The 19,763-nt window shown below is 47.5% G+C and overlaps 1 protein-coding gene across 2 annotated transcripts in view; it reads left to right on the top strand.

Annotated features, from left to right (window-relative positions):
• The first annotated feature begins 3,065 nt into the window (after positions 1-3,065).
• KLHL4 (kelch like family member 4) overlaps positions 3,066-19,763 on the top strand; it is a 48,794-nt gene continuing 32,096 nt past the window's right edge. Inside the window, exons 1-2 of one of the 2 annotated variants that reach the window (XM_044427364.1) lie at positions 3,066-3,481; positions 14,413-14,426. In XM_044427364.1, the coding sequence (XP_044283299.1) occupies positions 3,066-3,481; positions 14,413-14,426 (430 nt within the window). The remainder of the gene's footprint in view (positions 3,482-14,412; positions 14,427-19,763) is intronic. The other variant, XM_044427363.1, reaches the window with a different exon arrangement.

Consider the following 19,763-nt stretch of genomic DNA (forward strand, 5'->3'; position numbering starts at 1 on the left):
ATTTGCTGTTGTGAGAGAAGGGCTGCTTGCCCTCTTCTGAGAGCCCCGAGAGGTCTTGTGGGACCCACACGAACTGCTGTGCCCCTTTGCCCAGTCGCTTAGCTCCCCATGTAGCCATATGACGGTGGCTGGAGAAGGGATGCGCTGCAGCTATGGCTGCTTTGTTCTTGCTGTGTGGGGCCAAAGGCCTTGGACCAGGCCTGGGGCTTTGCGTATTGTCCGGGCCACTATAATTTGCATCCTTCTCTTTGCAACTATTTGGTGACACCAATGCCCAGTCTAGGTTAACTGAGTCAGTCCAAGGCTGGAAAGCGGTTCACGGAGAAGGCTCCCACATGCTGTTCAGTGGGTCACCGCATGGGGCAGCCACACGCCGATGCGGCAGCCAGGAGAGTCTGGGGAGCTGGCATTCTGCACTGGGATGAGCCGCATCCACAACCTCTCTGCCTCCTGTACAAATCTCTGCACAGGGATGGCACGCTTGCTCCTTCCCGAGTGCAGATGCTTCCCTGCGATCTAGAAGCCCTGAGTGCAGGGCTCTCTTTGCACAGGGGTCCCTTTCCCACAGACGTTCATGCTGCATGTGTATGTGCCAGGCTAATCCAAGGGTTCTGTGCTGGTGGCCGCTCCATCTCCTGCTCACATGTTCATAGAGTACACAAGTGGCTGGTTTTTGAATTTCTTTCCTGCCTTCCCTCCAAGGCGGCTGACATGATCCACCTCCTTGTCCATCCTCCCAACAACCCTGTGAGATAGACTAGCCTGAGAGTTAGTGGGTAGCCCAAAGCAACTGAGTAGGAATGAAAAGCCGGCTCTCCCAAGCTCCACTCCAAGAACCACTCCTTTGCACTGCCTCTACTTCTGGAGAGGCAACTTGGATGCCCTTTAAATCAGATTAGAGTGAATTCCTGCAATCGCGCAATTAGATTGCACCCAGGGGTGCTACGTGCGCTTCATCAGGAACCCCCCCCCCCAAAACAGGCAACCTCTGTAGGCAGAGTTCATTTTAAAAGCATTGTTAATGCCCAGATGACATACTTTTCACTGCTCCGGCATGGTGCTGAGTTGACAGAAACCATGCTGAGCATGACTGCAAAACAGGAATACCTCTGCACAAGCTCCTACTTAAGCCAGATTCAGGTAATATGCTGTTAGTGTCCCGCCAGGATCAATTTAAGACTGCTAAGGTGTGGATTCCTTGGTTTGTTGTACACACACACAATAACTGCTGAGCAAACACTTGTGTAAGCATACGCTGAAATGTGCAGGGCTAGGGGAAAATCCAAGGAATTGTGGATTGGGGAAGGTGTGGGGGGATGCAAGCGGAGAAGTCCCTCTCCAGTGCCAGGGTCAGGTTTTTGCATCCCAAGGTCGAGGACCCTTAATGCCCCCCCCCCCCCCCCCATGACCAGGTCTGCCTTCTGGCCACCAGCCCGTCCTTTTTCTCACTGTTGCTTCACACTTGCTTGCAAAGAGACAGGGGTGCCCAGTGCTCCTCCCCCTCCACGGACTGGGCTCGATTGAGGGGCATGTGGGTTGCAAGGAGGAAGGGCGTCTCTTCATCTCCCGGTGGCTCTTGCAGGCTGCCCCTGCTGGGGTGTGGGCCATTGGCAGGAGCCCAACCTTGAGTCTCCTTGACTCCATGGCCCCCCAGAGGGTCTGGCCCTGCTCACCACCATCTTCCAGATTGCCCTGGAAGGAATGTGAGAAGAGACCCCTTACCTTTGCTTTGCATGACACATGTTTTTGAGAGATAGAGGAAAGATACAGACAAGAGAAAGGGGGAAAGAGATGAGCTGGATGGTATGAGGATATTTATACAGGCACTTAGCCAGGAAACAGGGCTTTGTTTAGTTTTCCATACATAGGCTTTTTTAGGAAGGGCAGCACATCTGATTGTTTTAAGCTTTCCCTGCATCCCTCCATCGCATGGAGATAAATACTGCAAAACTCTACTCCTAGGAGTGGGATAGGGGGGTAGGGGAGAGGTTAAGGTGGGGGAGAGAGAACTGGCACATGTACACGGGTGAGAGGGTGAGCGAGAAAGAAAGCAACTTGGTACAAGGTTGTTTTACGGATTTTAAAGGCTGCCTCTTTTATTTAAGGTAAAAGAGATGATGCTTGAAGACACCCATTTCCAGCTATCTCCCACTTTATGATGGAGTTACAGGAAACGTGAGAGATTATTAACGAGAAATTGAAATTGAACTGCTCAAGAAGCAGACCCTAGAGGAGCCCATCAAAACACCCACCCCTTAAAGTCCTCTGTCAAAACGCACCTCTCGTTTCTATCCACAGTGACAGGGGAAATAAACCTCCTTCTTCGCTTGCCTCCACGCCAGAAGGCGTGCATTTGCAGCTGGGCAGCTGATTCGTATGGATGGGACCTCGTTCCAGGGGAGCACAACCTGGATTGCAGCCCTGAGGTGAGATGAGGCTGCTCTTGCCAAGCCAGGTACGTTCCAGGGCTCCCAGGGTGAGCGGAATGAAGGCTGAACAGCTTTCTCTTTCCTTTGCAGCTGAAGTTCCAGGGCAAGATCCCTTGGGAAGGATGATGGGAGGCTCGGCTATAGATCGGAGCGCTCAGCTCTACAGTGCTCTCTCTCCCCCTCTCAAATACACACACGCAGACACACACACACACACACACACAGAGAGAGAGAGAGAGAGAGAGAGAGAGAGAGAGAGAGAGAGAGAGAGAGGGAGCGCGAGGGAGGGAGGGAGGGAGCTGGGGAGTCTAAGCGCAGATGCTTGCCTGCGCTAAGCTGATTTACTTGTTAAGATCTGACCTCATCATTTTGTCAGGATGGATTCCCACCTATACAGTTAGGAAGATCTTCACCAGCGTTCCTGATACACAGAGAAAGGAAGAGAAAAAGAAAGGGAAAGACCAGTGCCAGCACCACATGTCTTTTTGGGTGAAGAGAAAGCACTGAAAACCTCGCAGACAAACCGGGTCCATTTCCTTTGTAGAACAACTGGATTTTTGTCTTTCGTTACTGCCGCTTCTCCTCTCTGCCCCCTCTCCCTCCCCCTCCCCTCCAAACAATCCCGAATTTGCAAAGATGTCAGTTTCCAGCAAGAAGGAATTTGATGTGAAGCAGATCCTGAGGCTGCGCTGGAGATGGTTCAGCCACCCCGCGCAGGCTTCCACAGGCACGGGGGGCTGCCTCCAGCAGGAAGGATATGAGCACAGAGGGACTGCGGTTCAGAGCAGGCTGAAGAGCCACCCACGGGACCGGAATGGCCTGAAGAAAAACAACAGCCCCCTCCATCACACCCTCGCGGCGCCAGGGCCCGGGCCGACGCCGGTGCCCCTCTGGCCCAGCCAAGCGCGGCCCGAGCAACGCCTCCTGGAGCAGCTGCGGGTGGCGGCGGAGGAGGCACCGCCGGCGCAGAGCGGCGACCACTGTGCCAAAGCGGAGCCCGGGAAAAGCGCGCAGGATCCGCAAATGACCTCGGAGGAGCGCGGGGATGAGAGGTGGGTGCTCTGGGGGCACCGCTCGGGGATGCCGCCGTTTGCGTGGCGCCACGGATGCTCCTGTACTTGGAGGAGCAGGAGGGACAGGTCCCTGCCCCGTGGAGCTTTCAGTCTGAAATCCCACGAGGGGGAAATACCAGAGAAAGGGGAAAGCTGTGAAGGCAGAAGTAAAGAAGGGCGTACTTACAATCGGTTAGGAGAATAAGGAGTTTTTGCCAAAAGCTTTACAGAAAAGGTGGGTTTTGGCCCACGCTCAGTGCCCTCTCCCGCTATCGCTCCCCCCCCCCCCCCCCCTTCCCCCCTTAAAGTTGTTTTGGAAAAGGGGGGGGGGGGGGGAATGAATATATAGTCCAGTTCTTAACAAGTATGCAAACAACACCAAACCGGAGCTGACATTGATGCATTTCCTTTTCGCTAAAATTAGCACAAACCCTGCCGAACATATTTTGGATGCATTTTCTGACGGGCATTTATGAGATGCATTCCCCGCGTTTCACCTGGTTCCTTCTCACCCCGCCTTCTCTTCGCATTTGTGGTAGCTCTGCAAAGCGTGCTAATTTGTTGCCATGTAAATAAACCAGCTCCAAATGGTCGCTTCATTAATATGTTCAAACTTTGATGAACGGAAAGACCCACACAAGAGCCTGCGAGCACACGCACGGCAGAGCTTTTGGTCCTCCGGTGCCCTTGCTGTTTCTGTTTCTTGCCTCCTTGATGCGTGTAACTAACCTTGAACTGTGGAAGATGCCAGCAAGACGTGTCTGGAAGGGTTATCTGCAAATTGCATTCATCTTTTAGGCTCACGGTGCTGCAACAAGGATCCAAGACTACAAGCCTAGGCAGGTTTGCTCCTTATTTGGGGAGCAAACCCCATCTAATTGATAGGATTAAACTCAAGAAATAAGCGATAGACTGGAGGGGAAGCCTTCATTTCTGAACATCTCCCCTGGCTGTAAACTTAGATATATGCCCACCTCCTTGAATTCATGGCAGAGGAAAGCAGCTTTACATGGAAGTAAATGTCAGTGGGGAAAAAAAATCCAAGAACAGGGTCAGGCACCTTCTTATGAGTTAAATTAAGAAAAGCATAACACTTTTCAATTATTTCACCTCTAAAAGACCCAGTAGCTGAGTTCTCTGATAGAAATAAGATCCTATTTTAGTAAAAACTAAATAGTAGATTACTTTAGAGCTCCAATTTCAGAAGTAATGTTTAAAAATTCTCCTAATTTCAGCTGGACCTTCACGTGCATGGATTCCTCCCATCCCAAAGGAATATTATTTATAAGGAAAAATTTTAGCCCAGGCTGAAAAATCTAGAACTTTTGCAGAGGATGGAGGAATGAATGCAGACATGTGCTCATGCACACATTATTTTTTAAGCACAAGTGATTTGTATTTAATTTTGCTCCACACATGTACTTCAGTAGAAATGATATTTTAAATATTAAGCCTCATTTACTTTTCCAGCAGAAAAAGTCTTATTAGACAGCTGGCTTCTCCCCATGTTCTATGGCTTGGGGTTAGGATTTCCAGTATGAAATCCAATCCTAGGCTTGTTTAGTCTGGAGCCCATTCAATTAGGGCCAGTGGGTCTTACTCCCAAGTAAATGTCAGTGAATACAACATGAGTATAAAGCTTGGAGTCATCATAGAAACTGCTAGGATGATCTCAGCTGGAGTGGCATTTGGACATCCACGGTGAGTCTTCATAGATCTTCTATCATCTGCTAGGAATGTGGGCAGGGATGCAGAAGCTCACCATGGGAGAGTAGCTCCATGAGACATGGGAAATGTAGGAGGCTGCCTCCTGCTGTGTCATCTGGGCCCATGTGGTCCAGGACTGTCTACTCCAGGGGTGCTGAACCTGAGACCCATGCACAAAACCTGGCCCTCAAGCAGTCTCAGTTGCTCCTGGAGCTCTTTGAATAGCTTCCGGCTTGCCCCAGTCTGGTTGCTGCCCCTCCCCAACTGTCAATCTTGGGCAGTTTCCTGAATTTGGTGTGGTTTTTTCCCCCCTTATTCTGAAAAAGATGAAAGGATGCTTGCTTATTTATTTATTTATTAACCTTTATATACTGCCTTACCAGCTAAAATGCCATCAAGGTAGAGCACAGCAATTTAAGCCACAATAACCAAGTTAAAAGGACAAAAAGAATAACATCATATATTGAAAAAGAATATTGCCACAAAATATGACTGGTCAACCAAAGAAGACCTCCTGAAATAGAGAAGCAGTGCTGAAACCATGTGAAGTTGGTCCTCCATGATTCCCAGAGAAGAAGGCTCCAGAGAAAAGGGGCCACCACACTGAGGACTCTTCCCTAGGTGAAACGAATTCAAGGTTCAAGTCCATGAGGAACCCCCAGGCTCATGGGCTGTGATGACCTTAATGACAGGGCCGGTTGGTAAGGGAGAAGATGCTCTCTCAGTCTTCCTGGTCTCAGTGTGGTTAGGGCTTTGCACGTCAGTCCCAGAACCTTAAACGTGGACCAGTAACAAACAGGTAGCCAGTGCAGTTCCCTGAGCAAAGGAGTTGCTGCTGAAAATGGGCAGTTCCTTACAACAGCAGAGCTGCTGCCTTTGAACCACCTCTAGTTTCCACAGCCGACTGCAGGATAGTCCCACAGAGAGTGTAGTGCCAGTCATCCAGGTGCAGTTACTGGAGTAAGGGTTGAAAACTCAGACATTCTGATGTTTTTGGTCACACTGCTCTGCCACTGTTCTCGCCCCTTTTGCCTTTGGTCCAACCTGCTACTGGAATGTGGCCCCCAAGAGCTCCTTGGAAAAGGGGTGAAGAAGGAGGTTCTGTACCCCTGTTTTAAAGCTAGCTAAACCCACGACCATCATTGTGTCTGGTGGCAGTGAGCTATGCAACTTAAGCATTATCTGAAGTGGTCCTGTGCGGAAGGAGATGGAGTGAGCTTCACAGTTTCTGGTCTTCAGGGTCCTCCTGATCCAAGTCTTGCAGTCACTCGGATGTTATATTAAATAAATAAACTTAAATTTGAGTTCTTCAAGGCACATTAGGATCAGTGGGTAGTTGCACATGGCTAGAGCAGCCATCTAGCTCTCAACAGACACAGCTATGATTTGTGCGCAGTGTTTTCCAGGAACCAGTGCAATATTTTTCTGAAGTAAAAATGCAGATGGTTTTGTGCTTGCATATAGCTTCCCAGGCTTGTAAACAAGAGCCTATTCTTGCATTAGTAGAATTTTTTTCTCTTTCCTCTGCATCCTCTTTCCTTGTGTGTTGTGCCTTTTAGCAAAGAAGCCTGGCTGACAATAGCTCTGCAGAGTCTCTGGCAGAGCATCCTCCCACATTCGTACTGCTTTCCTGTTTCTTTTATCAGAAAAGCTAGGGACCTTCTGAGGGCAAAATCTGGCATCCCACCAATGGACGTGAACTCTTTCCAGCAGCTCTCCAGGATTTCAGGCAGAGGTTCTTGCCAGCCCGTTTCCTGATTCTTCTCTCTGGTGTTGCCACCTAGGACCTTCCAGATGCCCTGATGTGAAGCAAAATAGCTCCCTAGACAAAGCAGTAGCAACGCTGGCAACTGCACGGAGACTTCCACCCATCACCTGGATGGGAAAAATAAACAGTGGCATCATTTCTAGCTAGGAACCTTCAACTTGGGATCAGGAGCCTATTTCAGACACTGGTTATGGAAGAAACCATCTGAACAAATAGAAAGTCTGGTTCAAGGAGGCTGTATGTGGCTTTCCAGGTTTGCTTTCGAGGCAGGAGGGGCAGCACATGGAACACCAATCGCCTCCTTTTCATGCAAGGACATGTTTACCTTAAAGGGCACATCTTGGTTTAATTGTCGCTGTTGCTTTCCCAGGGGATTATGGGAATTATAAAGGCAAGCCAGGAATATCCAACAGAGAATTAATTCCCAGGTCAAAACAGGCATTGTTTTAAATGTGCATCTTGCAGCCATGTCTGGCAGCACAAAGTACTGTTTGCGATGACACAGTTGGCATTTAAAGGCTTCCAGAATAAGAACCGATGGTATCTAGGTTGCGTTGTATTGCACCGGGCGCTGTATTCTGTTTTACTGTTATGTGGTGTGTTAAAAACTCTTGGTATCTGCCCTGAGCCCTACAGAAGGGCTGGGCTGGAAAGAGAGAGGCAGACTTGTGTTTAACTTTCTAGATTCTAACAATTAAGGATGAGGGGATGAAGCTTTGCCTGTGCCGCCTTCCTTTCCAAATTGTGATGGCATTTGCCTACTATCTTTCATCAGCCTTGCAGAGTGGCACATGCAAGAACTGTGGTCTCATCCAGTGGCACAGTCTTGAGTCACAACCTCTTTCTGTCAAGGAGTCACAGCTGTCAGGACTGACTCGGTGCTGTGTTTCTCATGTCCGTTTCAATTACTGAGTTTTCATTGTGGTATGACATGCAGTTTTCTTCCTAAAAGGCCCTTTTCTGGGCATCAACAAGAGGAAGAAAGAACATTTCACAGGATTTCATCTATTCTTCAAAGAACCCAATGCCGTGGTAGAAGGCAACTTCTAATATAGCGGGCAGAAGAAATGCCTGATTTTTACCATTCTTCCCTAGCAGCCGCAGTCTCCCCTTTCAGACTGCGGTCTTCCATGCCAGCTGCCTGCACTCTGATGTACTTGGTGGTTAGAGAACTAGTACAAGGGAGAAGGTCTTCAGAGTGGTGGCCCTGTACCTGTGGAATGGATGTCCACCAGGTCTTGGCAGGTCTCCAGGAAGACTGTTCATTGCTGCCCGTTTTCAATTGCTTTTCCATAGTTGGCAGCTTTGGCTGGGTTTTTATGGCACGTTATGATGGTTTGATGGATGGATTTCCTTGTTGCATTTTTTTCTTGCTGCATCAATATGTATTGCTTTTGGCTTGTGCACTGCATCGTACTGCCCTAGAGTATTCTTTGCCTTTCATGAACAGCTTTTCAGGTACTGTGGTGGGAAGGAGCTGGTGGCAAAGCCTTATTGTGTGAGATTGACTTTCTCTCTCATCAGCTCGCATGAGCAGCCCTGCTTGAGCCAGCCAGACACCCACCCAGCCTAGCAGTTATTTCTGCAGTGACCAATGTATATTTTTATGAAAGCCAGAAGCACAGCAAAAGGCAATGTTTCTCACAAGCTGTTCCCACATTCCCTGGCAAATGGTCGTCAGTGCTATTCTGCTCTGAATAGAAAGGATGTATGAATAAAGACCTCACAGTTCTTAGTATCCAACAGAATGCCATGAATGATCTACAAAGATGATTCATGTTCAAGAATTGCCTCTGATTTCCCTCCCCGTGCTCTCTCTCAATGCATTTCCGTATCAAATAGTGAGCCCATTCTCCAATTGGGGTCTCTCATGCCATCAAATTGATCCCACCCACATTAAACAGGACCATTTTAATCAGAAGCCTTTTAGGAATCTCAAAGTTTGCAGAAGTACCCCCATATCTTTTGGGTGTGGGGATCCCAATGGGGTGTGGGAGAGACTCTATTTATTTATATATTTAAAAATTATGTAGGCCATCCATTACTGTCATCTCTGGACGGCTTACAACATTATTTCAATCTTCAATAAAATAAGTTAACTATTCCACACTGGACATTATTTAAAATAAATTAAATAAGTCTTACACAATTAAAATTATGATATGTTTAAATACTGGCCAAATAAAAAGGTCTTGACCTGGTGCTGAAAAACATATAGTGACAGTGTCAGGTGGACTCTCTAGGGAGCGCATTCCATAAAGATTCCATTGAGGACTGAGCATGCTCAGTGGGAATGAAATACTGACTGATTAGGAATGGAAGATAGTAGAAAAAGGCATGTCAGATGGGCTGGGGAAAGGATCACCTCAGAATACATTTTGTTGCTGACCCATCCTCATGCATATGGTTGCCACATAATAAGAATGACAAAACTTGCCCAAGTCTTGAGGTGCTTGCGATCTAAATTCAGCAGGAGGCCCCCAAAATGTCTTTGGTGGCTCTGCTATTCCTCCAACGCCACTCCTCAACTCATCAACAGATTGAGGGTTGCTTCCAACGCCAGCTCAAGAGCTACAGAAATCACAAACACATGGTACCCTGAGCACATCTGAGAGAAAGGTTCTAGCAATCATGCGTGCATTTTCATTCTCAAGGAAGAAATACAATCCAGGTTACCAGGCACTGTTACTGCTACTGACGTTGAAGGACGTTGCCATGGCTGGAAACAAGGCTTCCATTTGGGTTGCACAAAAGGTTCTCTATGACCCTAGAGAAAAGGACCGATGTGGTTATCCCCACCCATGAAGCTCTTGAATTTGGATACTTAGTGCAACTGTGCAGGATTCCAGCAGCAATATGGTAGTTCTGAGTTCATTACCACCTGCCCAGCTCATATTTTGTGGTGAAACTTATAGAGTCCTTTTCCCTTTCAGGGCCCTGTGAGACCTTTAGAAATTTGCTCTCCACAGAGTTATCCATTTAAATTTCCAGTCACATCTGCACTTTCTATGCAGATGACATTGAATCGGACCACTAACTAATAGCAGAGTGAGCTTATTTTAAGCTCACACAATCAGCGTCACCCAAATAAGGTCAGGATCGGCTATACAGAAAATCATTACGCTACCTTCAAGCCTGCGGACGATGCGCATGAGATTGACAGGGCAAGAGGTACATGGCTTGCCTCAGAAAAGATGATCAGAGAGGCACAGCAGTTCCAGCCCTTCTTTTCACTGCATCACATCAGTAGTTTATTATGATTAGAGTAACGATGCATAGCAACAACAAGAAGAAGAAGAACTGCAACTGAAGTTAAAGAAAGGGGTTTTCAACCAGAAAGAATGAGGTGTCTGATAAATCATGCTTCTCTTGTTACAGTCTTGACCTTTTGCTGCTGTTGTGATGTGCTGTCGATCATCTCCAGCTTATGGCAATGGAGGCTTTGAATGAAAGCACACCAGCTTGTCCCGCTGTTGACAGCCCTGCTCAGCTTTGTAAACTGCATGCCATCATTGGTCTTCTTCTCTTCGTCTGCCTAGCATCATTCCTGAAACTGCCCGTTTGTTTTCAATGAGATAAGTTCAAGGTTATGGAAGAAATGAGAGGGAGGCAAGAGGTGAGAAAGAGACGAAGAGATGAGGCTTTGGGCATCAGCCAGGCGAGGTAGCCGATTGAGAAGCAAAGAGCAGTTGCTGTTTTGCACAAACACGATTCCTGCCCTAAACACACAGCAGAAAGCCACCCCATCTGCAAGGCATTCCTTCATTTATACGTCCCTTACTCCGAATATGTGTTCACCTGGATGTCAACAGGAGGAGGCAAGATGCCACTGGAAAACCATCCGCACAATGTAACACAGATTTCAGGGGTAAATGTAAAGCAGTTTAAAAGCTCTAATGCAAACCTAGGCATTCTTTTTGGCAGTGGCGAGCAAGGCAACCTGAACTCTGCGCTGTGACATAAAGTAGAACAAGGAACTGCAGGCTGTAAGGAAAAATTCTGTCCAGTGTAAGGTTTTTCAACAGCCTCCTTCTTTCTTGTTTTTCCTTTCTTGAGCCTTTGGCCTCCTCGATCCATCATAGCTCCACTCTTTTCCTAGGACTCTCAGAACATGCTGCTGTCTGCAAGGCTAGTGCCCTAAGGGGAGAATCCCTTTGAGAGCATTTCTTTTGTTCTCTTTCCTCATTTTGGGGAGGATGGTTCCATTTCTTTTCTTACCAGTAAGGAGCGGGATGTGTTTGGCACTCGCTAAACACATGGCTAAGATGCGATTGAGGTCTCGCAGTCCTGCCCTTCTGTGAGTCGATTTCACTGTTTGTATTTGGTATTATTCATATCTGTATTAACCTTTGTGAGCCCTGAGAGATCTTTTTGCTCACAAGAAAGCATAGAGCTCTGCTATAACAGGATGGCATATGATGCATGACATGTGAGACTTAACACATGTCTTGTTTTGTGAGCCGCCCTGAGGCTTCGGTGAATGGGGTGGCATAGAAATTTTCTAAACAAACAAACAAACAAACAAACAAACACAATACTCCAAATTGCTGCTTCATGGCCAAGCTCCTTTCTTTCAGCTGTCCCAGAAATAATGTCCTGTTAAAGGCGTGCTGTCAAACATGGTAAAGATTGTCTTGATTTTGGTGGGGAGCACTATGGGTAAATTGGGAAGACAAATTGCCTTTCTTCTTTTCCCTTTGGGTTGGTGAATAGGGCATCCCATTCCCCACCCCCCTTGGGAAAGGCCAAGATGAGTTCCATCTTTCATGTACAAATGCTGATGGAAGCGACAGATGAATCTCACTTCAGCATGGATGAGGGATAGTATTCCCCATGGCATCTGAGTCAGCAGGCTGGTTTGGGGGGCGTGGATAGGCCATAAGGCATAGAGAACTTTGTTTTCTGGCAGAGGGGGAATGGCCAGGAGCTTGAGGACAAAAGCCAGCATCGGCGCCACTTCATTCTGTATCATGGGAGGGCTAGATCTCTAGAGGAACAGCTCCAATGCTCATGCCTGCTAGGGCATCTTTGCTAACTGTGACTTCCGGTCTCTTCTCTCCCATGCTGCAGAGGTGGACTACGTTAGGATGAACATAATACTCCAGTTGCAGGTGCACCAGAACCATAAAAAGTGGTAATAATACCTCTCTCAATCTAGCAGCCATGCTTCTGGATATGCAACCAAGGGTGGCATTTGCCCTCTTGACCAACGCATCACACTGATGACTCATGTTTAGCCTGCAATCAACCAGTACCCCGAGGTCCTTTTCACAAGTGCTGTTCTCCAGGCTCTTGTCCCCTAACCTGTTCTTATGACACCCATTCCTTTGCCTCAAATGCAAGACCTTGCACTTACCCACATTGAACAGCATCCTGTTGTCCTCTTCCCACTTCCATAGTCTGTCCAGATCCTTCTGGATCTGGAGTACCTGCTCCTCAGTTGTGGCCACCGCCCCCATTTTAGTATCATCTGCTAATCTGATCCGCAGACTGCTCACCCCACTTTTCCAGGTCATTGATGAAAACATTGAACAGGATCGGCCCCAGGACAGAGCCCTGGGGGACCTCACTCATCACTGGCCATCCTCTGATGATCCCCCAGTTTGTCTTATCTGACACTATTGAAGCTCAGGTGACAGCTGATGACCATGTGGGTTGTGGCTGATGGAACTTGCAATCCTCTGGAGGGCACCAGGTTGGAGAAAAGCATTAAATTAGGTAGAACCCTCTTGGTAGTGATGTGGGCAAGACACCCATGGGGGAAACTTTCAGCTCTACAGGGCCAAGAAAACAACATATTCTTTTCATGAGCATTTTCCATTCTGGGGCAGACTGTTTCATCTTTCCTTTGTTCTCTTGTGCCCAATGCATGACTTTTCAGGTTTAAAGCCTCTGTGCTGCGAATCAGGTTTTCCATTTAATTGCGTTACACTCAGCAGGGACATCATTTTGAAAGTAACTTAACTTATATATTTTAGTTTCTCATTACAGACAGGAAAAATGGGCTGTAACTGTTCCTTAAGGGAGCAGCAAAACAGCAAGCAGCACCAAAGTGGCCTTTAAGTAAAGGTTATAGGCAATGCTGTAGAAGACACGGGCATGAAGAGAAGCCATTTTATAAGTTTATTTCTATCCAGCCATTGGTATCAGGCACAAACTCTTTATTTATTGAATAATCCCATCTTCCTCCCATTGTGAAACTCAAGATAGCTACATGCAGTTCCCAGGTGGTCTCCCCTCCGAGCTCAGGTCAGCCACAGACCTGCTTAGCTTCAAGATGGTGGATGCCTTGTGTGCATTCACACCATACCCTGGGCCTGGAGATGGTGGTGTGTGTGTCCATCCAAATCATTGCAGAGAACAGCCCTAAGGGGAACCTGACCTTCTGGCAGCTGCCCACAAACTGATGCAGTGCTGGAGCAAAGCTATTGAACCCTTTCAGCTTGAGGGCCAAATTCTATTTTGAAAAATTCCTGGAGGCTGCCTTCCAACGGAAAGGGGCATGGCCCCAAATACCCAGGCTGCCAGCAGATGCAAGCTTAATGCTGTTACTGCTGGCAACGAAAGGTTTAGATATCTTCTTTTCCTTTACTGGAACTGTGGATACTCCTGATTCTAAACAGAATGAGAACGTAGGGAAGGAATGGGTAAACCTCCTCCATTTCTCCCCTTCTAACTCGCACCAGGGGTGTGTATGTGTGTGCATTCATACAAGGTCTCTGTTTGCTAAGTGCGCTAAACCTGGAACCAGCCCCATTGAAAAGTATGTAGTATGCAGGTGGGAGTGTTTGTGAATGATTTTTTTTCTTTTACAAGAAGAGGGCTCTTGCAAGTGATTTTCTGTTTTGATTTATTGGATGTCTTTCCCACCCCTCTTCCCACTTTTATCCTCCAACCAATTGATCCAGCCAATGGACCACACAACAACCCCAAGGGACAGACTTAGTCTAGTACTCCAACTACGATGCACACCTGCTAAATGTTGCTGTCAGCCTTTGGGGTGTCAGGAATTAGGTTTGTGTGGGTTTCTTGAAGATGTGGACTCTTGCTTAAACAAGAAAGCTCCAACATGAGGAACAGTGTTCAGCCTGTCTAGTTTACCAGTGTCGCTCATTCTTTACCATGGGAAGTAAAGATAATGGAATGGTAGATTTTATTATTTCCAATCTCACTCTTATTACATTGCATTTATATACCACCTTTCCCCTAACCGTAGGGACCCCAGATGGCTTACATAGCTCCATTTTAGCCTCACAACAACCTGGTGAGGTAGGTTAGATTGAGAGTCCACAGCTGGCCCAAAGTCATCCAGAGAGCTTCAGGACTGAGTGGGGACTAGAACCCGGATCTTCCAGGTCCCAAGTTCAGTGCTATCACTACACCACACTGAATGTAGTCAGTCGATCTTTGAAACTAGCTATTGGCTTTTTAGAAAATGGGTGAAAAGGAAATTCAGCACAGATGAGGTGGGTCCAGTGTGTTCAGGTAGTGTTCTGGATTGTTTTTATAAAGGGAAGGAATGTACAGCTATGCAATCAACAGGAAATTGCATCACCGCATGTGCATTTTGAGAGGGACATAAAAAACGATTGCTCGGTTTATAGAAATCCAGACTAAAAGCACTTTAGAGCTGATGGACAATTAATGGTCATTTTATGGCTGAATCATTGACTTCCAAACTATTTATGAGGAGATCAGCTCAGGCCATTAGCAGAGTATACTTCATGTTTCAGAAAGTTGTCCCTACCGTGTGCCATTAAGCCAAACAGAGTGTGATCAGCCCCGGGTCCCTAAAACATGAGGTTAATGTGGGCCTCCAAGGAATTTTCCATAATGCAGTGAGAAAATGTACGTTGGTTAGAACATAAACTGTGGATTCTTTGCTTCATTCTCTCCCACAGTAACAGCCACATGTAATGCAAACAGCAACGGGCTCAAATGAACCTTTAAAGAGCTTTAGTTAGCATGGAGGGACGAGGGAAAGACAGCCAAAATACTCCACCATTTAATAAGAAGCAGAATGATCACCCATGTAAAGAAATCTTAGCTCGCAATCCTACACATGCTTTCTTGGGAGGAAACCCCCACTGAAGTCCTCTGGGCTCCCATCTGCGTTGACGTGCGTCGTCTGAGCTGCAAGTCAACACCAATGTGCATTTATCTGAACCATCCTGCAGCAAAAAGGTGTGCTTTCTTTGTTTCTGTGATATTGTGCAAATATGTTGCACCTTAGAAGAAGGCCTTCCTGACTCTGGAAGAGTAGGGTCCAGTTTCGACCCACAAGCATGCTTAAAGATCCTTGCAATGGGAAGTGAGGTGGTCACTTTTAAGATAGTGGCTGCCCAGGGATAGTGAGACTTTCTGTTTGGTGCAAGTGCAAGAGAGATGCCTTGGGCTCTTTTGCCACTGATCATTTTGAGGACTCTATTAGACTTTTAGGAAAGCCCTGAAACTTTTCTTGCTTCTCATGGCTATATTGTATCAGATAGGGTTGCTTGTAGCTGAGTTATGTTGAAGCCTTGACTAAAGTTGCTATTTCTTTTTCCCCTGCTCCTGCAGAACATTTACTATTTTTGTGACTGTGTTGTTTTTTTATTATTATACAAATGTTGCTGTTTGCACATCACCTTGGAAGCATTCCGGACTTGATTGGTAGACTAAAATATTTGAAGAAATAAAAGAACTAAATAAGAAAGATTAAAAACTATATGCATATGGCACACAATTAATGGAACCATCTATTTATGCACTGATTTTTAGCTAATGCCATCAGTCAGTTAGGACAATTAACCAACTACTTGATTGAATGTTGCAGCTCCAATAAGGAGAAACACTTTCTCTTTCAATGGGAAGAAATCTGAGCATGTGATGTGGTTGATTCTCCTTATGCTGTTTCATTAGGACCATATTATAAATGGTTTTGAGGTTTGTTAAGGCAAAAATGGGGGAAAGAGAGCATTCTGGGAAGCATAAGAGCTGGAGGGGGCCTTGGAGGCCAACTAGTCCGAGACTTGCTCAGTTCAGCAAAGCCAGGGCTCAAGAACCCCAGTGAGCTGGCTGTCCAGTTCGGCATTTGATTCTATCATTCAACTGTTCTTCCATCAAGACATTTATTTTCGCATGCACCCAAAATGGACCTAAATTCACTTTTTCTCTAGATTGTCTTGAACTGTTTTCAACCTGGAACATACTTCTAAGCCAATGGACAACATGAGACCCTATTTCTAGCATAAAGATGGTTATACTTTCTCCACTCTTCTGAGCTGTTCTGGGGGCATCAAGATTAGGCTTAGTCACTTTGGGATGAGAAAACATGAAGACTTAGGGGTTCTTTGTAATGTTTCTTTCTCTCCCCTTCCACAACTGTTTCTTCTCCTCCCTCTCTCTCTCCACAGCCTGAATATTCAATACCAGTTGTTGTGAGCTATGGAGCCTCCCTTCTCATATTCAAAGCCACAGATCTTTCTTGCAACATGTTCTTTCTTGATCAAAGCATTTTCCAGACATAGAAACACCCAGAATGACTCTTTGATCATGCGCAGAGTGGTTTGTTGAACCCAATCTAGTATTCACCTTCAGGACTTTCCTTATGAGCATGCCTGAGCACCATCTTTTTTTTGGGGGGGGGGGGCGCTTCAAAAAACAAGCACGCCTCCTTTCTGCTTGCCAGTGCTCTGACTGGGTCATGCTCCTCTGCTGATGTTGCGTGATGGGGTCAAGAGCCTTGCCTGCCTTGTCCGTGCCTGAGAAACTCCTCTGTTCCAAGTTCTCTCCTACCAACGGTATATCTTGGTTATTCCCAGAGCCTGCCTGCCCACCTGGGGAGTCTGGCCTTGAGATAAGCATCCCTGCCTCTCTCCTCTCAACATCTGGAATTGGCTCCTGAGCAGGCATTCCAGGAGTAACTGTCTTTCTTACTCCCAACACCAGTATGGAACTCTGGCAGGTTTCCATTTGGGAAGTGCTCTTCTCCCTGTTCTCCAGCACAAAGAGATGCGAACATATTAATTCCCTTCAGAGTAGAAGCCTCACCACGCCTTTCAGAATCAGGCCTTGCATGCTGATTGCAACCTCATGTGCAAAACTCTAACATGCATGAAATCCCAAGTGGCGGGACAAAACTATTCTAGGATCTTCTGTATGTTTCGAAGCCATTTCCTTATAGCAAATTTCTGTGGCAGCTTTGCTCTTTCATTCCCATGCTTTGAAACAGAATTTTTACATTTTGAATAGATTTCCACTTGTTGTGGCTTAATTTGACCCAGCACTCCAAAAGGTTTAGCCCCAAAACTCCTTTCCAATGTCATGCCTGGGACCTGTACAGTAATCATCAAGAAGAGGCTGCTTCTGAGCATGTGAAGAATGTTTTCCATTGGCACTACTGGTACTCGTCCAAATGAGGATTCACTCCATGTCATGGTGGAAGTCCCTCCTTGCATTCTTTATGAATGATTACATGGTGGTTTCTCACTTCATCCTCTGCTCCAGTTGACAGTCCTTTCCTCTAGCACCCCTAAACGCTTCCCCCTCTCTTGACACCAAGTATAATCTGCATCACCAGGATAACAGTGTAAAAGGTATCCTGGGGACAGCAACGTACATCTCTGATGATGCCGTTTCTACAGACACTAGTGTTTCTAATTATGGTGGGTCTTTCTGACAGCTTATGCAAAACAGCACATCTCGCTTTGGAGAGCACTGCCGAACACAGGGCGCAGCATCGCTTCCATGGACCTTCGCCAGCTCTCAGGTATTCAGTGACTGGTGTCCATAGCGATTGTTTTCATCATCCTCTTCTGCTGGCGGTAGAAATCTTTCACGAAGGGACAGCATGCGAAAAGCTCTGGACCTGTGCTGTGCTTGGGACTGTCACTCACTAGCAGTTCACTCACTTTGCATGCAGAGATCTCAATCTCAACCCCTGGCGGCCTCTTCGGACTAGAAAGAGCCCTTCCTGAAAAACATGGAGACCTGCTGTTCCCCTTCAGGGTTGTGGGCTGCACAGGCACATGGGCTGTTGCTTCAGAGCTCCCTCTTTGGCAACCCACACTTCCATGATGCACCACACACACCGCTTGGGTGCTCACTCGTTCTCTATGCCCCTGGGCGAGGATGATTTGGAGGCAGCGCTTGATTTGCCCGGCGTGGTGCAGTGTGGTGCCAGGACAGGCCTCCTGGGACACTGGGTCAATCGGATGGGAGGGTGGCCATCTGAAGCAGTCCCAGCTCCAGGCTTCGGAGGGGCCTTGGACAAGGCACCCTCAATCGCCCCCATCCCTCAGCAGGGCCACATTCCCACGGCCACTGTCTGCAGCTGCTCCTGCTCCACTTCATTCCCATCACGATGGTTCACTTGCCTGGCAGAGGGGAAGCAGGCGAGGAAGAAGGCCTGAGCAACTCCTGCTCCTCCTCCTCACCACCTCCATTACCTGGACCAGAGTGGAGCAGGTTCAGGAGGTCTTGTCAGTGGGCCCCTTGACACTGGCCGTGGCCAGATAGACCACAGACCACCTGCTGGTCCTTGCAGGCCCTCAGGTTCTGGTGATTGTCCGAAGATGCTTCTGCCAGTGTTGGCATATTCGAGTGCACTGTATGGAACGATGGGCTCAACTTACAGGAAGTCAGATTCCAGCTGACTGTCCTGAGCTGAGTTTTCCCTCCCAGCAGTAACAGTATCCCCAGTGCTTCTTGCCACATGTGAGTCTCTGAGCATGCACAAAGCAAAATGTTGAACCTCTCTGGCCCTCTGCACCCAAATCGTTGTTTATGGCTCCTTCTGTGCCTGTCCCTGCGGGGGCTGGGGGGAGTGTAGTGGAACCTGGCACACTTTCCCTTCTCCCTCTGAGATCCCGGCTGGGCCACTCTATGGCTGTGACAATGTACTATCAGGCCCATCTCATCCTGATAGTACTATCAGACGAGTTCCCCATCTGATAGACTCCCCATCTCTATATCTCCTTCCTTGGGATGTTCTTGATCTTCTCATTCCCATGGGCAGGTTGACTGGGCCCTTCAGCTGCCCTTGAACTAATCTCTTCCCTAGCAGGCACCAGCAGCTACCCAGGGCCTTGGACTACAGCTGGAGTGGAGTCTCTTTCAACAACCCTCTTGTTATCAGAGCCTGATCTGTCAGTCCTGCCACGATTGGCCAGCTCCTCTACACACATCTCATTCTTAGAGTCTGCCAGTCCAGCACAAATGGTTAGCCTCTCATGCCCCTGAGGTTTGCCAGAATGTGCAGGGACAACGCTGACCGTTAGAACAGTCTGGCAATGGGCTGGGCTCACCCACATCGGAGGCATCCAAGAGACCATTGGACTACCTCCTCTTGAAGATGCTTTAACGTGGAGTCCTGCACTGAGCACAGGGTTGGCCTTGATGGTCTTCTTGGCCCCTTCCAACTCTACTATTCTAGCATTCTATGGATGTTCTTGCATGGTACATCCACTTATCCAACAATAGCTTGCCTTGTAATTGCCTGCATCCAAAGGACTAAATAGACCAAATGATCACACTAATGGGACCTGCCAGACTTCTGGGTTCTTGCAATTATCTGATGATGGGAGGAGGAGGAGGAGCAGAAGGAGCCGGATGTTGGTGCAACACAAATCCTCACAGCACCCTTTGCAGGCCTGGGGATTCGCAGATGTTTAGGATGACAGCTCCCAACATCCCAAATCATTGGCCACACTGCCTGGGGTGGACGGGATTGTCACCCAAGATACTTGGAAACCCCCAGGTTGAGGGAGACTAACTTGCAGGAATGGCAAATCAGATATGGGGGTATTGGAAGAGTGAGCAAGTCTT

The sequence above is a fragment of the Varanus komodoensis genome, unplaced genomic scaffold (assembly GCF_004798865.1).
Source record: "Varanus komodoensis strain SLA01 unplaced genomic scaffold, ASM479886v1 scaffold18_3, whole genome shotgun sequence".
NCBI classification, from domain to species: Eukaryota; Metazoa; Chordata; class Lepidosauria; order Squamata; family Varanidae; genus Varanus; species Varanus komodoensis.